General features: G+C 32.1%; 3 protein-coding genes across 3 annotated transcripts; 2 read left to right on the top strand and 1 right to left on the bottom strand.

Moving 5' to 3' along the window:
* Positions 1-2066: 2066 nt before the first annotated feature.
* Positions 2067-2837, bottom strand: LOC17899371 (lipid transfer protein EARLI 1). Its single transcript, XM_006304844.2, has one exon. It carries the CDS (start codon positions 2775-2777, stop codon positions 2361-2363), a length of 417 nt encoding a protein of 138 aa, XP_006304906.1. The 5' UTR covers positions 2778-2837; the 3' UTR covers positions 2067-2360.
* Positions 2838-5095: 2258 nt separating this feature from the next.
* LOC17898134 (14 kDa proline-rich protein DC2.15) lies at positions 5096-5750 on the top strand. Its single transcript, XM_006306496.2, has one exon. It carries the CDS (start codon positions 5154-5156, stop codon positions 5550-5552), a length of 399 nt encoding a protein of 132 aa, XP_006306558.1. The 5' UTR covers positions 5096-5153; the 3' UTR covers positions 5553-5750.
* Positions 5751-14497: 8747 nt separating this feature from the next.
* LOC17900530 (protein NRT1/ PTR FAMILY 6.3) lies at positions 14498-18902 on the top strand. Its single transcript, XM_006307013.2, has 5 exons — positions 14498-14719; positions 14869-15046; positions 15131-15170; positions 15364-15938; positions 17768-18902. The coding sequence occupies exons 1-5, from the start codon at positions 14605-14607 to the stop codon at positions 18630-18632; spliced, it is 1773 nt and encodes a 590-aa protein (XP_006307075.1). The 5' UTR covers positions 14498-14604; the 3' UTR covers positions 18633-18902.
* The last annotated feature ends 1058 nt before the right edge of the window (positions 18903-19960 follow it).

Below are 19960 nucleotides of genomic sequence, written 5' to 3' on the forward strand. Positions count from 1 at the left end.
TTCCCTAGCATTTTTTTCTGACTCTACGAACTAGCATCGTATCTGTTCCTTTAACTCAGATAACGATGAGATTAATAGTAACATCATTATTTGTATCAACACTAATAAATGATATATAATTGTTCTTCATTTTTATTTCTTTCCGTTTGATGTTTTTATTTTTTTTGAAAAAAGTCATGAAACTAAATTAGAACAATGTTCCTCCGAATTGGCTTATTTAATAGGCTCATTTGAGTTGATCTTATTAAACAGTTGAACAGGAAAAAGAAAAAAAAAATTTCTATAGCCTCTATATATGGCCTTGGTCACAAAACATTCCTCGTCGATTATGACATCCACTATATGTATTATTGTATTTATTCAACAATTGACGGCCAATTGCAAGCTGAACTCCTAAACGTCACGTTAAATTACAACCGCAAGAGATTTTATATATAATTAATTTGTCCTTGAGATTAATTAGTACTTTATATTAATTTTGTCTTCTTTGTTCTTTTTTACGTTTGTTTGCTTTGATTTTGATTTTTGAGGTTATAAATGTACATAAAAAAACTATCTTAAAACCCAAAATATTAGATATATGAAGTGAAATATACGACCAAAATCCGTTGTTGGATAACGTTTTACGTACCGTATAATGATACCGGATTTATAATAATTAGTCTTAATATATGTACGTAATAATCTTGTAGCCAATCATATATATACACAAACGATTTTTTCTCCTTGGAAGTGCATGTGGTTAGAGACCCATACGTTTTCCCTTTGTTTATGTACCTCATTATGTGAACTTTGAGGCTGGTTTGTTTTCCTGTAACTACTCCTCCATGGCTGGAGTTTGAGCTTCTTTATTAAAAATGTTGGTTTACAAAAAAAAAAAAAAAAAAAAAAAAAAAAAAAAAAAAAAAAAAAAAAAAAAAAAAGAGACCCATACGTGGTCTGGAATCTTTCAACTTTATTGAAGTGGTTACTACTTGCTACTATCCCAAAAAGACGAAACAAAACAAAAACACACCTTCATGTTTGTTCTTTAGGTCCTTCTTTCCTAGTCCCATTTGACGACCAAAAGAGATCTTATTACTTACTCATCAATATATATCCTTCACTAGATTCTTTATTCACGGAAAAGAATCGTTTGTTTATAGTTAGATTTTATATACGATCAAGATATGGGCAATCTTGAATATGTGATCATAACTAGTTAAGTCATATCGCATCTTTACTTCGTAATACGTTAGATTCTGTAACTAAGTCGTCAACATATCTATATGTAGTTATGTACTCCTTGGTGTATAACTATTAACCAGTAGGTTAATACCTTTTCCGCTGTCAAAACACATTTCGTTATATGGTGGCATTTGTTTGTATATTGATGTTATAACGAGCTACTATATTAATATAATATATATATATATATATAGATATATATATATATATATATTGGTAACCATATAAATGTGTATTGGTTACTGCCTTTGCATGAAGACAATAGTAATAAGGACGCAAAATTTTAAATACTGATGGAGACGTCAGGCCCGATCACAGTTTGAGACAGATGTCTATACTAAGATCTTTCCTAGCTCGCTCCTGTGGCAAAAAATCATTAACTCGCCGTTTAGTATGCATACAATAAAATTTCGAGTAAATAAAAAAAAAAATCGAGTAAATCGAATTGCAAATTAATTTCGTAGGATTACATACATGATATCCCTCCAAACTGATAACTATAGTTTTGCTTTTCTGCCATTAATAATTTAGAAAAAGTTAATTTGTTTATGATCGTTTAATTTGTAGGGCATGACATTGACACATGTAGCGTTAAATCTGTAGTGTGATTTTCTAATTGAAGAAAACATAATATGCTAAACAAGTTCTGAGGCTAGTTTTGATAGTTTTCTTGTAATTATATTCATGTAGGTTTTCATTGTGAAGGATCCAGACGCGAATAGTAAAGCTCATGCTATTGGTAATAGTAAAAGTATCCGACATGATACATCCAACAACTGATATTAATTCTATTTTATTTTGGCGAGCTTAATGTTTCACTGTGTATAAGTGAAAGCATATAATAAAAATTTAATGCTTTATTAATTCATAGAATCGTAGTACAAACCAATACAACAATATCCCCAATAAGAGTAATAGGAAATAATGAAACTGTAAAATTTCAAGAATCTTACGGATCACACAGACAGAGACATAAAGACTCCAGTGAACACCATAACAAGAAGAATAGAAGAAACCACGAAGTAATATATATAAAGACACAATAACAAGAGTATATAGATTCACCTTGTCTCTTTAAAACAAGAAGATACATATACACATAAGTGTGTTTAAATCATATATCAATATGGTTATTAGCATTGGAAGCCAGAAGGAAGTTGTTTGCTGCAAACATTGAGGAGCAGACTTAGAGAGATTGGGACGTTCAAGTTAATTCCAAGAACGTTAGCCTTAAGGGCGGTGCAGAGGCAAACGGCTGCTTCAACATCAGCAAGTCCTTGGATGAGGCTACAGCATGGCTCGACTGGTGGCTTGCCAAGGGTCAAGTCGAGGAGGCCGTTGAGTACATTAGCGCAGACTCCAAGCTTGAGGGTGTCTTTAGGGCATTTGTTCGAGGTTGGTTTAGGTTTAGGGGTTGGCTTTGGCTTTGGCTTGGGAGAGGGGCAACCTCCACCGCAGGGACTGCAGCTACCGCAGGCGGAGATTGTTGTGAAGAGGAGGAGATTGAGAGCCAAGAAAAGGGCAATGGAGCTTGTGGTTCTTGAAGCCATTTTTTGTTGAGGAGAATACTGTTCACTAGCTATGTGAGTGAATTGGTTGTGAAGAAAATGAAGGGAATTGAGATAGGTTTTATAGTGGTTCCAAGGAAAGCCCAAGAGCGTCCATGAGATATTATTGGAAGTTTTATATGATAAAAAAATATGAATTATTGACTAGCGTTATCATTATTTTATTGATTACAATTAATAAAATTATTAAATGATAGAAGTGTACACGGAAGTTAAAAAATATTGTCCATAAGTATATGAAGACATGAAATTTTAATTGCGATGTCAATGGTTTTTTTCGATGTATAATCTGAAAATTTTGTTAGAATGTATCAATTGTTTTTGGATAAATACGTTGTTGTTGTAATGACACGAAATATTATCGAACTTCAACTCGATGTTTATGTACGTTTTTTTTAACGAATTATGACTGCTTTATATTATTTGTCTGATTTTCACGTCAAATTACTAAGTTCTACGTAAAATTTACGGTTTTTAGGCTTTTTATTTTGATAAGAAAGTCTTTCTATGAATTTTCTACAGTACTTAAAGAATATAGACTTTCTAAAATAATTTTTAATATATATATTTCGTATATATATAAAGAGATATTTTATAATGCATGGTTGCCATAGAAACCATGTGATGGTGAGTGACAATGCGCATTGTGCCCTTGTGCCCTTCACAAACAAATGTAAAACAAGATAAGATGGATCATGATAGTACAACGAAGCGCCTCACTGCACACACAATCACACATATACCAAAAAGACATCTTCCTCTACGTACACTCGTCTAGCTGTCGTTGCATAATTCAAAATTTGTATATAGTAAGAAACCATCACCAAATGAAAGCTAAGTCAATTTCTAATCTTTTGATTAACATCTGGCTTGATTCAAGGGTGTCAAATTACTCTCTACCGTATAAAATTTTATATGCTTCTACATGACCTAAATGTAATACAATTAACCGATTTTCAAAAACAGTTAGGTAAAAAGAATAAAATTAACTTCAATAATACCTTTAAAGAATATTATATATTATTGAAACATTGAATATATAATAAATGAATCCTGCAAAAAACATATTGGAATATAGCTCTAGGTCAAGTAAACGTCCTTTTGTAGCATCCAATACTAGCGTAAGTTCAAATTTGTTAAAAAACAAACGTCCTTTTCATAGCATCCAATATAAGCGTAATTTCATTTTCAGTTCAACGTATCCACTTGCTCGTGAGTGCGTATGTAGCTATCGAATATATTAGAAATTAACTAATCCCATAGCAATTTTTTTTATTTGGGAAATATTTCACTATTAAAATCATAAGTAGATTAATGCTGTTATGTGGAAACCAAATTTACTATATTTCAAAATTAGTGGTAGTTTAGCCGCCCTCAATAGCCATATCGTTTTTAGCATATGTTAATTTTGGGTTGAAGACAGTGTGTTCTTTTGGCTCAACAAATTAAGACACAATTCACAGTTAGAAACTGTACTTATTAAACGATTGCAACTTGGCCTTCTGCCCCCACACATGATTTATGTTAATTGTACATACCAAAACAAAGTATTTCTTTTTATTATTATTATTTTAATTTCTTATTATTGTTCACTTCACGGGATTGCATAAGATTTCTCAATCGCCCATTGGTTCGTCTTGTAATCCATTGGACAACAAAATGATACTACAGTATGTTTTTTTCTGTTTTATTATTATTATATAACGAAAGAATTAATATCGCGTAATTAAGTGGTTTTATTGGGTTAGTGACGTTTTCAAAAAATTTCATAATGTAAGAACGATTTCTTTGATATCTAATTCAAATTTTGGTTAAGCTGAATTAGTTCCGACTCCGAGAGAGAAATATATACATTTCGTTAAGTACATTAGTGTTATATATATACTTCGGAATGCCTCTTGTTGAAACGGAAAAACTTAACCGTATTATGTGTCTAACATTGACGATGCCTAAAATTCCAAAATTTCCAATTGTATGTGACGCATAATTAGTGTAAATTATAACTATATATATGTTCATAATTCGTTACTAACAAACAATAATGGGAAAATAGTTTATATAAATACACTTTAGATAAATGAATAAGACTATACTTCTACTATCATCTATTAATTATAATTCATCAAAAAGTGCATCTATAAGTAGTCTTATACGAATTAGTATCAAGTTGGTAATTAATAATAGCACCTACACTCTAGTCTTCTTGACACATGCGAGTCTTCTGGTTCACTTCGGAGCCTTCACACTTGTTCCTATATAAGCCCTAACTGTCGCTCACACTTAGTCACAAAGCTAATCACATCCTTTCCTCTAGTCACATTGTTAGTCAACATTTATTCGGGATTAACTTAGAGATCAATGGAATCCCACAGATCTTTTTCCGCAGCTCTCTTCTTATCATTTAATCTCATGTTTCTTGCATATGTTAGTGGCTGCAACACTTGCTTGCCAACTAAGCCAATCCCAAACCCTAACCCAATCAGCAATCCAACAAAGCATAGCTGCCCAAAAGATGCCCTCCAACTTGGTGTTTGCGCCAAAATACTAGATGGTGCAGTCGGAACTGTCATCGGAAACCCACCTGACACACCTTGCTGCTCAGTACTCAAAGGGCTTGTCGATCTTGAAGCTGCCGTTTGTCTTTGCACCGCCATTAAAGCTAACGTTCTCGGGATTAATATCGACATTCCCATCTCCTTGAGTTTGCTCATCAACACTTGCGGCAAAACGCTCCCCTCTAATTTCATTTGCGCCTGATATAAGTTGTTTAAGGATGAATCGATCGAATAGTTTTACTTTTGTCGTGTGTGTGTTTATTTTTTTGCTTCTGTTTGTTTGGTTGGTTCACGTCTAACTCAATCCGCATGTACTTTTGTTTTTGTCATTTCTGAAAATTTATTGGTGCCTAGTTTTGTTGGTGTAAGATTTTATCTGTTTCACGTATTTAGTTTCCTATGTTAAGGGCTTCCAACTAGATAATTAGCCTTACAAAACCAAAAAAAAAAAAAGTTTTTACCAAAGCATGGCCACATAAACTTTTATATGAACGTTCTTTAGAAAAGATTAGTCTTAAAAAAAAAAAAAGATTAGTCTTAAAACTTTACATGGCAAGTAAATAGGAAACTGGAACCCGTGACACGGACCCATCTGCGCATGCGACCACCTAAAGAAGTAAAAAGATAAATTGAAGTAAATTGTACGTACGTGCATGGCCAGATCTTTACCCCTTGTTCTATATTTAACTTCGTCGAAAATTATTGAATAAATTTAATTTAGAAAACTAAAATGATGATGAATATATATGATGCAAGTTGTAGATTCTGTTAAAAAAACAAAAAAAGAAAACAAGTATATGTTCATATAAATCCAAGATCTAGAGAGTAGCCATAGGTCCATCATGCTACCTTGTAAGAATTAATATCAAGTTGGGAACTGTATATATATATACAATGTACCAAGGACAAATTAATGAAAATCTTAAATATATATATATGTATCGGCCTTGGGCCATGCCTGATGGAACTTAAACTAAGTGGATTGGAGCCGTTTCATTTGATCAAAACAAAGAAGTGTCTAATACCACTTCACAAAGACATATATATGCAGAAAGCACAAACTAGCTAGTATGATCCTCCACATGTAGCATATGCCATATCTTGAAGGTACTTCACAATCCTCAGGCGACTCTAGAAGCATATATTTTACCTTCGATAACTATTAAGCCAATTTATTAGACGGACAACGTCACCGGTACAGAAGGTGGCCGACCTAGGCAATTCTCCGCATCACTGACACGTGAATATTTTAGAACATAAAACTAGATAGATTTAGCCCATCAAATAGTAAGCCCATTAATAATATAACAACTCATTGTGGCCCAATAGTAAGAGCTTGGTCCGTTTTGTTAAAATAATATAAAACGTTAAGATTAAAGAATTAAGAACTGCCTAACAAAATACCAAGATGCAAAAACTCGATCGAGGTTTTACGTTGTAACATGATCAGATTAAGAAAGTGCATATCAAATCTAAAGATGTGAAGACTCGATCGGGATGTTATGTTTTTAACATTTAAAGATTAACAAACTGCAATATAAAATCCTCAACATTATTATTTGTATTAAATACTGTATGTAATTATCAATGTTCATATTTCATTGACGACATTTATTTTCTTGAGCGTCATTGTGAAGCGGCAAATCTAATATTTCAACAGCATTGAAATATTTATGCATGTTGAATAAACTTATTAGTTAATGTTATAACGTTGAAATGTCGATGTAACGGGAGCTTCTAGCTAAGTGTCTCTTGGGTAACTCTTCGAAGCAGCAAATGAGAGATGCGAGACGCGAAAACTAGGGTGTAAAATTTTGACTCACAGTATTGGATCTATTTCAACGTTATAATATGAATGCGAAATAGTTGCCCAATGTTTAATTATAGTGTTTGAATAATGTTTAGAGTTTGAATAATGTTTAAATAGAATTCCTTTATTATTTTTTTCTCGAGTTAAGAACTTACACTATTAGAGTGTAAGTTTATAAGCTCTATCTGATTCTAGATCTTAATACCCATGAGTTTATTATCTAGGTGCATTTCTGAAATTTATTCCTCGCAAAACTCTAATTACCTTGGTTTACGTCTCCTTCTACTTTTACAGATTAGTTAAAATACTTTTAAAGAGAAGAGCTCACTAAAATTCATTAACGATCTTATAAACCTTTAATTAAAAATTGCTGTATTGGTATGGTATATACAATTAAACTTGCAATCGAAACAAAAATACTTGTCTAGTTATAAAATAGAATACATACCACCTCCGTCTTAGATTGTATTATATAATTAAGAGAAAATACTGATTTTCTCGTTTACATCATACTATTTTTTCAATTAAGTGTAGTCTATTTTTCATTTTTCTACAAATATATTTATATGTTTGTAGTATATATTAATACACAGTCACTTCTTTTAAGCAAACTCGTATACATTTGGCAAAATTGATAAATTTCAAATTTTCAAAAAATATGTATGATATAAAGTATAAACTTAATAAAATAATTTTTTTTATCGAACAAAATATTTTTTCTTAAATGACAGTTATAGACAAACGGATGAATTAGTATCTTTACGAATGACTATTTTAATTTTTTATGTTAACTAGTAAACTGAAAACTACTCTGCATAAACAAGTTTTAGGTTTTGTTATGTAAATTATACATTTTTGTTAACTAATAGTACTATATTTTCTGTTGATGTTCACATATATGGGTGTCTTTCAGTTCAATTCCCAAGGTTACTCTTTTAAATTAAAGTATCCAAGATCGTGCAAACTTCATTGCAAGCTAACCACATGAAATCCAGCTATATAGGAACGTATAGGACTATAGGTTATCTTTTTTTTTTTTTTTACGTGGTCTCGGATACATCAGACACGTCAGGTATGGAGTAACAAGTATATCAATCTCAACATTCTTAAAGAAAACGATTTTTTTTTCTTTTTAAAAGGGCTAATAAGAATACGAGTTAACAAGTAACTTGTGTTGCCCACCCGTAAAACTAAACGTCTACAATAAATTATAACTAACATAAAAAAAAAAAAGAGTAGCTAACCATCTTGACCTTGATCGATCAAACTAGTAGCTTCTTACATAATTGAACCGTTACACACATTTTTTTTTTTTTTTTGATAAAACCCGTTACACACTTTAATTGAGTAATTTGTGCATTAATAAGGTTCCAGTAAGGTAGTGAAAAATGTGTTATTACGGAAAATCCTTGAAAAATGAGATAAGACAAATAGTTTAACAAAAAAAAGCTGAAGAAAAATAACGCATATTCACAATATAAGCAATAATAAGTTTTGAAGAGGGTAAAGATCCAACCTTTCAGGATAAAATATTAAAAAGTTCAAAGAATCTCATTTGACAGAATGTGTTGGCCACATAATAATAAGTTGTTTCCTGCCTGGTGATATCTGGACATTGATAGAGAATCTCATATACCGGTTAAGGTGTTATTTGCTTACCTTTTTTGTAAGCAACCCTTGATTCAAGCATTTAGTCACTCCATAAATTAGATAATATAATTTATAAATATGCAACATCTTTCACTATATAATAGGTCTTAAAATTTCTGCAAAACAATTTGAAAATCAAGAAAAAGATAATTTATAATCATAATATCCTTTTACTTTTGGTTTGATTTCAATATAAAAAAAAAATATAACACTTTTTTTGTTGTTTAACATTTATATATATATATGCATGAACGTCGATATTGTAGAGAAAATATTTTGAAATTTTAATATGACATCAATGAAAGAATTGGGGCATATTGTTACCATCTTTTCACGTTAATAACTCACCTTACCTTCCTTATTATATTAGGAAACACCTAATAAAAATAGGGCGGCATTGCTTTACCTTATACTAAAATAGGAGATTCAAAATTTGCATTTGGTGTACAGAATAATTGCATCAGCTTCATCATATAGAGTGGAATAAAAAAAATCGAAAACATTTCTTATTTATTTTTAGTTTTTGGTTGTTATTTATAAGTAAGTCAACCATTCGGAGTGGCGTTGCCAAGTTTTTAATGTATATCCTTTAATGTGACCATGTCGACAATTAATATAAACAATCATAAAACTTTAACATGTTCTTGAGCTTATGCACACACACAAAAAAAAACTAAAACTTCTAACAAATTTATCACAATTACACTGATATCTTACATTTTTATGCAAAAACTGCTAGTATACATTTTTAAGCTGCTAAAATAAGAATGAAATTAAGTAAACTGAAATGCTAGGTATTGAAATATGCCTATTACATGAAATTAACGAGATTTATGTTTCAAAAACAAACGACTAACTTGTGTTTTTCGTTTTAGGACATTGTGAACGTTTGTGAAAACGCCTCCAGTTAAGTTTGTCTTTGCTTAATTAAAATTAGGTATAATTAATTAAAAGATGTCTTTTGAGAACATCAAAAAGACCATGTTTAGATATATGTCTGGTTCATTTCCAAAGATCAGGACGTACTTAACAATATCATTTTTCTTTTGCAGTGATGATGTAAGGCATATTTCACTTTCGATTCCCCTCTTCGCGTTATCTACTCCTAAATCCTTAATCTAATAAAAAGTTTATTTCATTAAATGTTTTAAAGCATACACTAGCAATTAAATACATATATATATATGTACATAAACATAGTTTTGAAAGTCTCGAATTTTAATGATCGTAATTTATATCCTACTTGTTAACAATGTCATGATCACTTGAATTCAGTTCTCCATATTGTATTTTATTTGCTTCAACAGTCCTATATGTATTGTTTAGTTCATTAAGGATTTAAGGTCACACATGTTTTGAAGCTAAAATGAAATTTCTGCGTTTATTAGTTTCTTTGAAACATAGATCATAGAATAAGTTTTATAAATGTTATTCTTCAGCTCTAGCTGTTGGTAGAACTTTTGTACCCTGGGTGCAGGATCCGGTCATGATGATTCTCCAAAAGCTTCCCGAGATATCACCTTCTTTTGGTATATACATCTGGTTCTCATATACATGTATTACATGTCCTCGTAATAAAAGCGTGATAATATGGTTTTGTCCCCTTAAGTCAAAAACAATAATATCAATTATTTAGTTATTTAGGATTTGACTTTTTATTTATCAAGAAAGAGATAGAGATAGAGAGAGAGAGAGCTAGCTTGTGCCGCCCATCGGTCATCTAATCAAATAGTTATACCGATTTATTTTCTTAGCATTTAATTATTTCGTCCGACTAGACAGACACACCCAAGTTATTGAATAAACCCAACTACGGTTAAATTAACCTAACTCGATTAGTACCGTTTCATATATTTGTTAAATTTGAGTTTCGAAGCCGAGAAGCCGATACTATATGAAAAGTGAAAACCACAGTTGCGTTATATATTTGTACGTCATATTTCATATGTGATGATCACTTTGCGTAGCTAGATAAATTAAAAAGTGAGATTTGAGTTCGAATATGATTAATATGTATTTTGCTTAATGTGTGCCAAGGCATTTAACATATTATGGTTAAACACTGTAATTTTTTTTAATGGAAGATTATCAAAAGATTTACAAGCCTTCTAGACTCAATCAGAGATTTAAAACGGTATATATATGATCCTCCCATAAGAGTATTTAATATTTTGTATATATCCTTGTAAAAAATCTGAGAAGAAAAATCAAATTTTAGACATGCATTAAAAGTTCTGCATAGTTTTGAATTTAAACCGAAATTGAAAGTCTCTTATTATCCTTACATGCAACTTGGTTAAAATCACTTTCACAACTACCCCTTGAAATTATTATGCATTTCGTTTGTACATGCAAGTGTCTCTACATTGATTCATTGAGAAGGTTGTTGGTTCAAACTTTCAAATCATACTGTTTGGTTCCTATTTACTTAGTGTGTGACTGTGTGTTTTTTTCCCTTTTTAAAACTCAAAATACGTTTACTTAATGTTTGGTTAATCATATGATAAATCTATTTAGGCGTGCTTACGAGGGAGTGGGATGCATTAAACTAAAATCAAATTTGACGTCAAGCAAATAAAAACTTTGATAATTTTGCTTCACCTTTTTTGTGACAAGTGGACGTTTTCATTACCATCCAAGTTAGCTATACATTTCTCCTAAACACATTGTTAATTAGTTTCCTAATTAGTGACGAAATCAAGAGGCCGTAACCGATAATTCCAACATAATCCCTTTTATAATAAGAAGAAGAATACAATTTCAAAAAACATTACTATAAGTACAATATTATTTAACATTGTATTATTGAACAAGTTGTCATTCCTATGTTTGGTCAACCGTGGCCTTTGGGATACTCAGAAGGATTCCATACCCATTTATTTAATTCGATACTCCTTTTTTTCCATGATTCAATCAATCCTTTTAAAAAATATGAATCTGTATTTTTTTTTCTTCCTCCGTCACCTGCTGGAATATATATATCATATAGTTAATAATATATCATTAAGTTTGTCAATGTTACACATTAGGCCCTACAGCTTAATTTTTAATAATAATTTAATTGTATCTATCAAAGTTAACCAAATACTAGTATCCTAACTCAAAAACAAGTACCTTAGTTGAATTTTTTACCTCAAGCTTGCAGGTTGGCAATACTAATAATGTTGTAAATGAGTAAATCACATCAAATCATTTACAAATAAACAAGATTTTGTTATCAAGATTGAGAATACAGATTTCATTGATCTATCTATATTTGTATTTTTTTTTAACATAAAAAATTAAAATTCAAAATTTTGGTCATATATATGAATTGAACTATTAGGTAAGGCTTTTTCCTATTCTAATAACATCAAAAAAATGCTTTACATGCACTATCACCATTCAACGGCGCTTAGCGTAAAGACTTATTATTTCTGATGGTTTAGTCATATGATTCATTAACTTTTTTTTTTGCTTTTTTAAAAATTAAAGCAAAAACAAACTCACCATTCATACTATTACTTTTATAATTACAAGGTTATCGTACACTTAATAATACAGCCGTAAAATGTAAATTGTAGTCTCTAAATACTATTATTACATTGATGAGTTTTTGTAGTATTAATATATTTGGTGACAAAAAGTTAATAATAAAAATGGAAGCAAAAAAAAAAGTGAAAACAGCAATATATAGAGAGAGGGAGAGATTCATTTACATCGTCTTGAAATGACCAAGTCAACGGTTTAGAGGAGAATCTCGCGTGGTCCTACGACAATTGTCACGTGCCAAAAAATCTGGGCCCTGAGACAATACCTAATAAGCAAAGCTCCGCCCAAAACATTTGATCCATCCATTTTCATATTTTTCTATTTTCCATTTTCAATATATAAATTTATTTATTTATTTTTCTCTATTATTTTTTTTCGTCGGACGATGTATCTATTTATCAAAATATAGAAGATAACAAATGTGGGTTCACCACCACTCACTCGTTCTCTTTTTCTTTTAGGATGTGACTCCTCATTGTCACCTTTTTCACTCTTCCTTCCGATATCTTTGGATATGTACAAAAAATAATCGATTCTCGAGGACATTATCGTCGAAGATTGTATTGTATGTATCTCAATATGAAAACTATCGCAACCAAATAATAAAGTGTTACTTATATGGGTTTGAAATTTTCATCCATCTTTCATACCAATAATTCGGAAAGAGATGGATCATGACATGACTCAGAGTGTATACATCTTCTTCCTTTTTTTTTTTGATGAATTCTAAAAATTACAATCTCTTGCATGTATTCATGAAAATTATAGGCTTGCTTTTTTTGTTTTTGTTTTTTTTTCTGGGATATTTTATATAGAACTTGGGACCTATCTATGTACATAAAACCTAGGTAGTTTATTTTCTATTACAAATTGTTGGATTATTTTATTTTTGTGTTTTCTATTACAGTATGAAAATGAGCCGTACGTTCTCCTTTTTTCATCTTCGTTAATTATGTTCCTATTTTCTCAAGAGAGAAAGAGAACCACTGAAGTTGCAAGGGCCTCTAATTTATAATTCATGAAACTCCTGTGACTATGTATACTTTTAGTTTTATTTCATTTGATTATAGCGTTTGATAAATGAAAAGTAAGATGATAATCATGTCGCAACATGACTCATTTTAGTGGCTTCTAAGAAGCACACATTTTGAGCCATTAAAATCTCAAACTAGACTTTCCCATTACCACAAAAGAAGAAAGTTGGAACATTAATGTGATCATACCAAATCTACAAAGTCCTTTGTTTCAATTTGGTAACTAGTTTCAATTTTGTAACAAATACCTAAATTGTTGACAGACAAAACAAAGCTAGACTAACTTTTATTGACTTATATTTTACGCTTCCATTAAATTATATGTAATATTATACGTTCCACCAATTTTTATATAATTAAATTAATAATTTGATAATTACATGTGAAAGAAAATATGAATCACAATTTAGAGGGAGTCGATTACCAAAAAGAAAGACTCCCTTTTTGCATAGAAAAAGATCATTATAATGACGTTTTATAAACAAGGAAATAAAAATTCAGTGCAAGAACTGAAAAAATAAAAATGTGCTTGTGCTATATATGGAAAAACCGTGGGCCTACAAGGAAAGTTCGATATTGAGAAAATTAATATGCGTTGACAATAATGCAAATGAGCAATGATGAAAATATGTTTGTAACTCCGAAACCAAATATTTTTTCTTGAGTTCTATCTCATGGAGTAGTTCAGACCTGAAAAAACAAATGGTCTTCCATGGCAGTAAAATAGTAATCGAACTAAATATTTTCTTTACATGATTTAAATTTAAGAAATAGAACAAATGTATAACAACAGGTGGTGGGTAAAAATTGGTGTGCTTGTCTGTTTGATGCCCATTGAGTCACTGACAAAATGACCAATGACTTTAACTTAAAAGTGCAAACCCACAGTTCCAAAGGTAGAGGAAGTGGTAAGATTTAGCCTCTGGTCTCTCTCTCTCAATTTTCTCTTTCTACAAATATATTAAAATTTATTTTTATTAATTAGTCTCTCCCCAATCAAACAACACTCATCAGAGTCACACATGTGTCACTTTTTTCTTCAATATAAAAATAAAAAATAAAAAAAATAAAAACTTCTTTCTAACTTGGTAAATTTCCCAGTATAAATAGATGTATCAATGAACACATTTAATACCACAAAAGAAACCAAGAGCTCCCAAACAAAACAGCCTTTTCCATAAACCCCCTCATAAACTGCAAAAAAGAAACTCCTAATCCATCTTCAAGATATGTCTCTTCCTGAAACCAAATCTGATGATGTTCTTCTTGATGCTTGGGACTTCCAAGGCCGCCCTGCTGATCGCTCAAAAACCGGCGGATGGGCCAGCGCCGCCATGATTCTCTGTAAGTATATATAATCACATAACTAAAGTTCTTGAGAAAATACACTTACAAACTTTTTAATGGCCTTCTTGATATATATATATATACTAAGTTATAAGTTTCTTCCTGATGTATCTAACTTTTTTAATAAATAAAATTTTTGTGTGAAGGTATTGAGGCTGTGGAGAGGCTGACGACGTTAGGTATCGGAGTTAATCTGGTGACGTATTTGACTGGAACTATGCATTTAGGCAATGCAACAGCCGCCAACACCGTTACCAATTTCCTTGGAACTTCTTTCATGCTCTGTCTCCTCGGTGGCTTCATCGCCGATACCTTTCTTGGCAGGTTTGTATATATATAAACATATATTTAACGAAAATCATTCAACTTGTTTCTAAAATAACAATTTGAATTCTGGTTTATATATAGGTACCTAACGATTGCTATATTCGCCGCAGTCCAAGCCACGGTAATGACCATAGACGTCCCTTTTTTTCTTACCAAAACTTGTAGCCAAGAAAATGATTTTATTTTTAAAAAAAATATGACTAGCTAGCTAGTCTGATAAACAAATCGAAATAGTAAACAACATAAGTCGTTATATTTGTTATTAATTTCCGAAAAATTAATATTCTCATGTTATGAACTATGATTTTTATCAGGGTGTCTCGATCTTAACTCTATCAACAATCATACCGGGACTACGACCACCAAGATGCAACCCAACGACATCGTCTCACTGCGAACAAGCAACGGGAATACAACTGACGGTCCTATACTTAGCCTTATACCTCACCGCCCTAGGAACGGGAGGTGTGAAGGCAAGCGTCTCGGGTTTCGGGTCGGACCAATTCGATGAGACCGAACCAAAAGAACGGTCACAAATGACATACTTCTTCAACCGTTTCTTCTTCTGTATCAACGTCGGCTCTCTTTTGGCCGTGACGGTCCTTGTCTACATACAAGACGACGTTGGACGCAAATGGGGTTATGGCATTTGCGCGTTTGCGATCGTGCTTGCACTAAGCATTTTCTTGGCCGGCACAAACCGCTACCGTTTCAAGAAGTTGGTCGGCAGCCCGATGACGCAGTTTGCTGCTGTTATAGTGGCGGCGTGGAGGAACAGGAAGCTCGAGCTGCCGGCTGATCCTTCGTACCTCTACGATGTTGACGATATTATTGCGGCGGAAGGTGCGATGAAGGGCAAACAAAAGCTGCCTCACACCAAACAATACCGGTACGATTCCTTAAACTTAACTCACCATTTGTTTTCCAATAGTATTATTTTTTTAAACATTTTAGTAAAAGAAAATAACTCCCACGTACGATTCTCTTGATAACATAAGATTAAAATTTGAAGATTAAATTTCTTTTTCTATTCCATCATTAAGGGTTAATTAATTTCGAATAATTGAGGTGTAGGTTCCCTTAATTGAATCTGATAGTATCAACAGACTTGAAAAATGTGAAAGTGGGGTTGTGTGGGTGAGAAATTACTCGAAAAGCTCGTGTCCTTTAATTATAGTGAGACCAAAAATATTTCTCATTATATGCCTAGTTGGCATTAGAAATCAAAATTTTATTGTTTTTATTTTTGGTGTTTCGCTATGGGGAAAATTAAGAAAAAAAAAATCAATTTCATAATACTATTAATCGACCATACAGCGAAACTGGTCCAGGTTACGAATTTTACAGCTAATTGCAATATATTTTTTCGGATATTTTGTTTTTGGGGTTAAAAGGCCCTACTTTGTCATTTATATTCTAGATTTTTTTGTTTTCGCCTTAGAAGTGTGTGTATATGCATGTGTATGTTCGTTAGATAACACGTCAAGTTCGGTTCATATAAATAGGTAGGAAAATAATAAAAGAAGTCTCTCGTAAGATAAATATCTATAATTAAATTAAGAGAAACTAATGAAATATTGCAAGTGGTTGAAAAATGAAATTAACAAGTGGGTATAATTAAAAACTCAATCTATATTTTTTCACCTATAGAATTAATTATCTTAGAAAATTTCACAATACCCTCTCGTGGTTATTTGGTTTTCACATAAAGAGTAGCTCCAGAATCGTGGCTAATTAAATACATCAATTTGTTATAATTTATCATTAGATTATTCTTGTAATTATCAAATGATTCTGCTGTCTTAAAGACTTATAAACATTATTATATATATTCACCTGACTACTGAGTTTTTTTTTTCTTTCTTTCATATAAGTACAGTATCTTTTTTATGCAAACCTTAAGTACAGTATCTTTTATCCATCAATCCCTATGCATCCCTAGAAAGAAACACAAGAATCCAAAGGAATCAAAACTTTTTTTTTCTATTCAAGACAAATTATTCACAAAAATCTCTTTGGCATCTCTTAAATTTCTTCTTTTTTTTTTTGGGAAAATAAAATGAATAAAAGAAGAAGAGACGAGAAGTTAGGGAGACAGTTGTTTTGTCTTGTAGTGGAAACGATCACGTTTGGTGTTGTAAGACCTCCACTACTTTACACCTTCACCGGGACAGACCCCAAAGTTAGGCTTAACCATTTAGTAACAACTAACAACATTCATTAACCCTAGCGTCGTCACGTGCTTTGCGTGCTCAGCGCTTCAATTATATTTTGTCTTTTGTTCGAGTCTTTCTTAAACTTTTTACTTTTCTTTTTCGTCTCAAATTCTAAACTTTTTCTTTTCTGCAAAAACTCTTACGTATGTGCATATATATATATATGCATGTGTGTGAAGGGTATCTATCATCTTGAAAAGATTCCACGTAACTATCTCTGACTCCACAACATGTTGCTTGATTCAATGTTTAGGCTATATTCCAAAAAGGTGTATTATTGTTAAAATAATAATTTATGTAATTTCAATAATTACGGACATTTCACATATATGTATGTTTCTATCGCCACGATTACAGGCCAAATCTAGCTAAGAAACACATATAATAGATATTTTGTGGCTAATTTAAGACTTGTCTTTACATAATCCAACAATTTTCCATAAATACTACATACTTTATAGTTATATTCTAATTATTTCTTGTATTATTTTTGATGCCACAGTTCATTGGACAAGGCAGCAATAAGGGACCAAGAAGCGGGAGTGACCTCGAACGTATTCAACAAATGGACACTCTCAACACTAACGGATGTTGAAGAAGTGAAACAAATCGTGCGGATGTTACCAATTTGGCTAACATGCATCCTTTTCTGGACCGTTCACGCACAGTTGACAACATTATCAGTGGCACAATCTGAGACGATGGACCGTCACATCGGAAGCTTCGAGATCCCTCCAGCCTCGATGGCAGTCTTCTACGTCGGGGGCCTTCTTCTAACCACCGCCGTCTATGACCGTGTCGCCATTCCCCTATGCAAAAAGCTATTCAACTACCCCCACGGTTTGAGACCGCTTCAACGGATCGGTTTGGGACTTATACTCGCATGTATGGGTATGGCTGTGGCTGCTTTGATAGAGATCAAACGTCTTAGAACCGCTCATGCCCATGGTCCAACTGTCAAAACGCTTCCTCTAGGGTTTTATCTACTCATCCCACAGTATCTTATTGTCGGTATTGGCGAGGCGCTGATTTACACGGGACAGTTAGATTTCTTCTTGAGAGAGTGCCCTAAAGGCATGAAAGGGATGAGCACTGGTCTATTGTTGAGCACATTGGCGTTAGGGTTTTTCTTCAGCTCGGTTCTCGTGACCATCGTCGAGAAATTCACAGGGAAAGCTCATCCGTGGATTGCCGATGATCTCAACAAGGGACGTCTTTACAATTTCTACTGGCTTGTGGCCGTACTTGTTGCCTTGAACTTCCTAGTTTTCCTTGTTTTCTCCAAGAGGTACGTATACAAGGAAAAACGACTAGCTGACGCCGGGATTGAGTTGGATGATGAGCCAAGTATTCCCATGGGTCACTGATCATGATCATGATCATGATGATGAACTGATGATGATGATGATGAACATTGTGCATGTCTATGTTGATATGTTTAAATTTGATTTTGAGTTTTGTGGTATATTTTATGATGATTTTTCTTATTTACCTCTTGTTTCCGAGTCGACAAATAATGGACCGACCGATAAGGGATAAAAGTTAAAAAGTTTTCCCAGGGTTCTGTATAAAAGCAGAAATTGTAAAATTTCCTAAAATTTGACGCAATTAACGTCTTTTGTTTTTATTTTTCCATTTTTCTTTTTTCTTTTCTATATGTCAAACTTCACGTTGTTTTTAATTAATAGTTAATACTACTTGAAGTAATTTGATGCAACAATTTTTTTTTTCACCTATTTAAAATTTAATTGTTTTTAAAAGTTGTGATTATTTATACCTGAACTAACTAGTAGATGTACTGTATTACACTACACCTTCCTTTAAGGAACCAGCTAGCTCTGAGAATTTACTGGATCAAATGTCTCTCGATGATTACTGGTCAAATAATTAATTTGAATAATCAGGGAGCTGTATGATTAACTCAATACGAAAAGATCAATATTATGATTTACTTACTAGGATCCCCTTATGCTATACTTGTTACCTTTATTACTTTTATATAATATTCAATCATACAAGTTTATTGGATAAAGACTCACTGGTGTCCCATATATATGGATGTGTGTGTGTGTTAGAAACTAGACAAATGATTATCGGTTATAAATGATGAATTATTATCGAAGTTTTATTTATTTCCGGATAGAGATAAACCCCTCATGCATTTGTTCCAAAATTATAATAGAAGATGTGCTAAATTCAGGGGAACTTAATTGGTTTTGTTTTGCACTTTCTTTAATATGCCTTACGATATTAAATAGTAAGGAATGTTCTGTGCACGTTTCTTTGTCCAACTGCTGTCTCCCCCGATGCTTATCTACTTTAGCTTTTCAGATACACAAAATAATGTTTTCTCAAATATCCCCAACCCAATCATGTAGATCTAAAATCTGAGTTTCGACATATACGTTAACTTCTGGCATGGATACTACAGAGCGATTAAATCCATTTCTGCATATGGTCGTTATAATCAAATGATTCATAGCCATACCAGTCTAACAATAAGCTTATGATATTTCTTTCAACAATTCTGTTATAATATTAATAATATTGGTTGAATCAAAACTAATATTGCCAGCAATAGAAAGATATAAATTTGCATATATTCCACTATGTTTTACAAAAAGAACAAAACACTGGAAATATCTTCAGAAGTAGTAACATATGAATATGGTTTACTGTGATGATTGGTGGAACA

This window comes from Capsella rubella, unplaced genomic scaffold (assembly GCF_000375325.1).
Source record: "Capsella rubella cultivar Monte Gargano unplaced genomic scaffold, Caprub1_0 scaffold_1, whole genome shotgun sequence".
Lineage (NCBI taxonomy): Eukaryota > Viridiplantae > Streptophyta > Magnoliopsida > Brassicales > Brassicaceae > Capsella > Capsella rubella.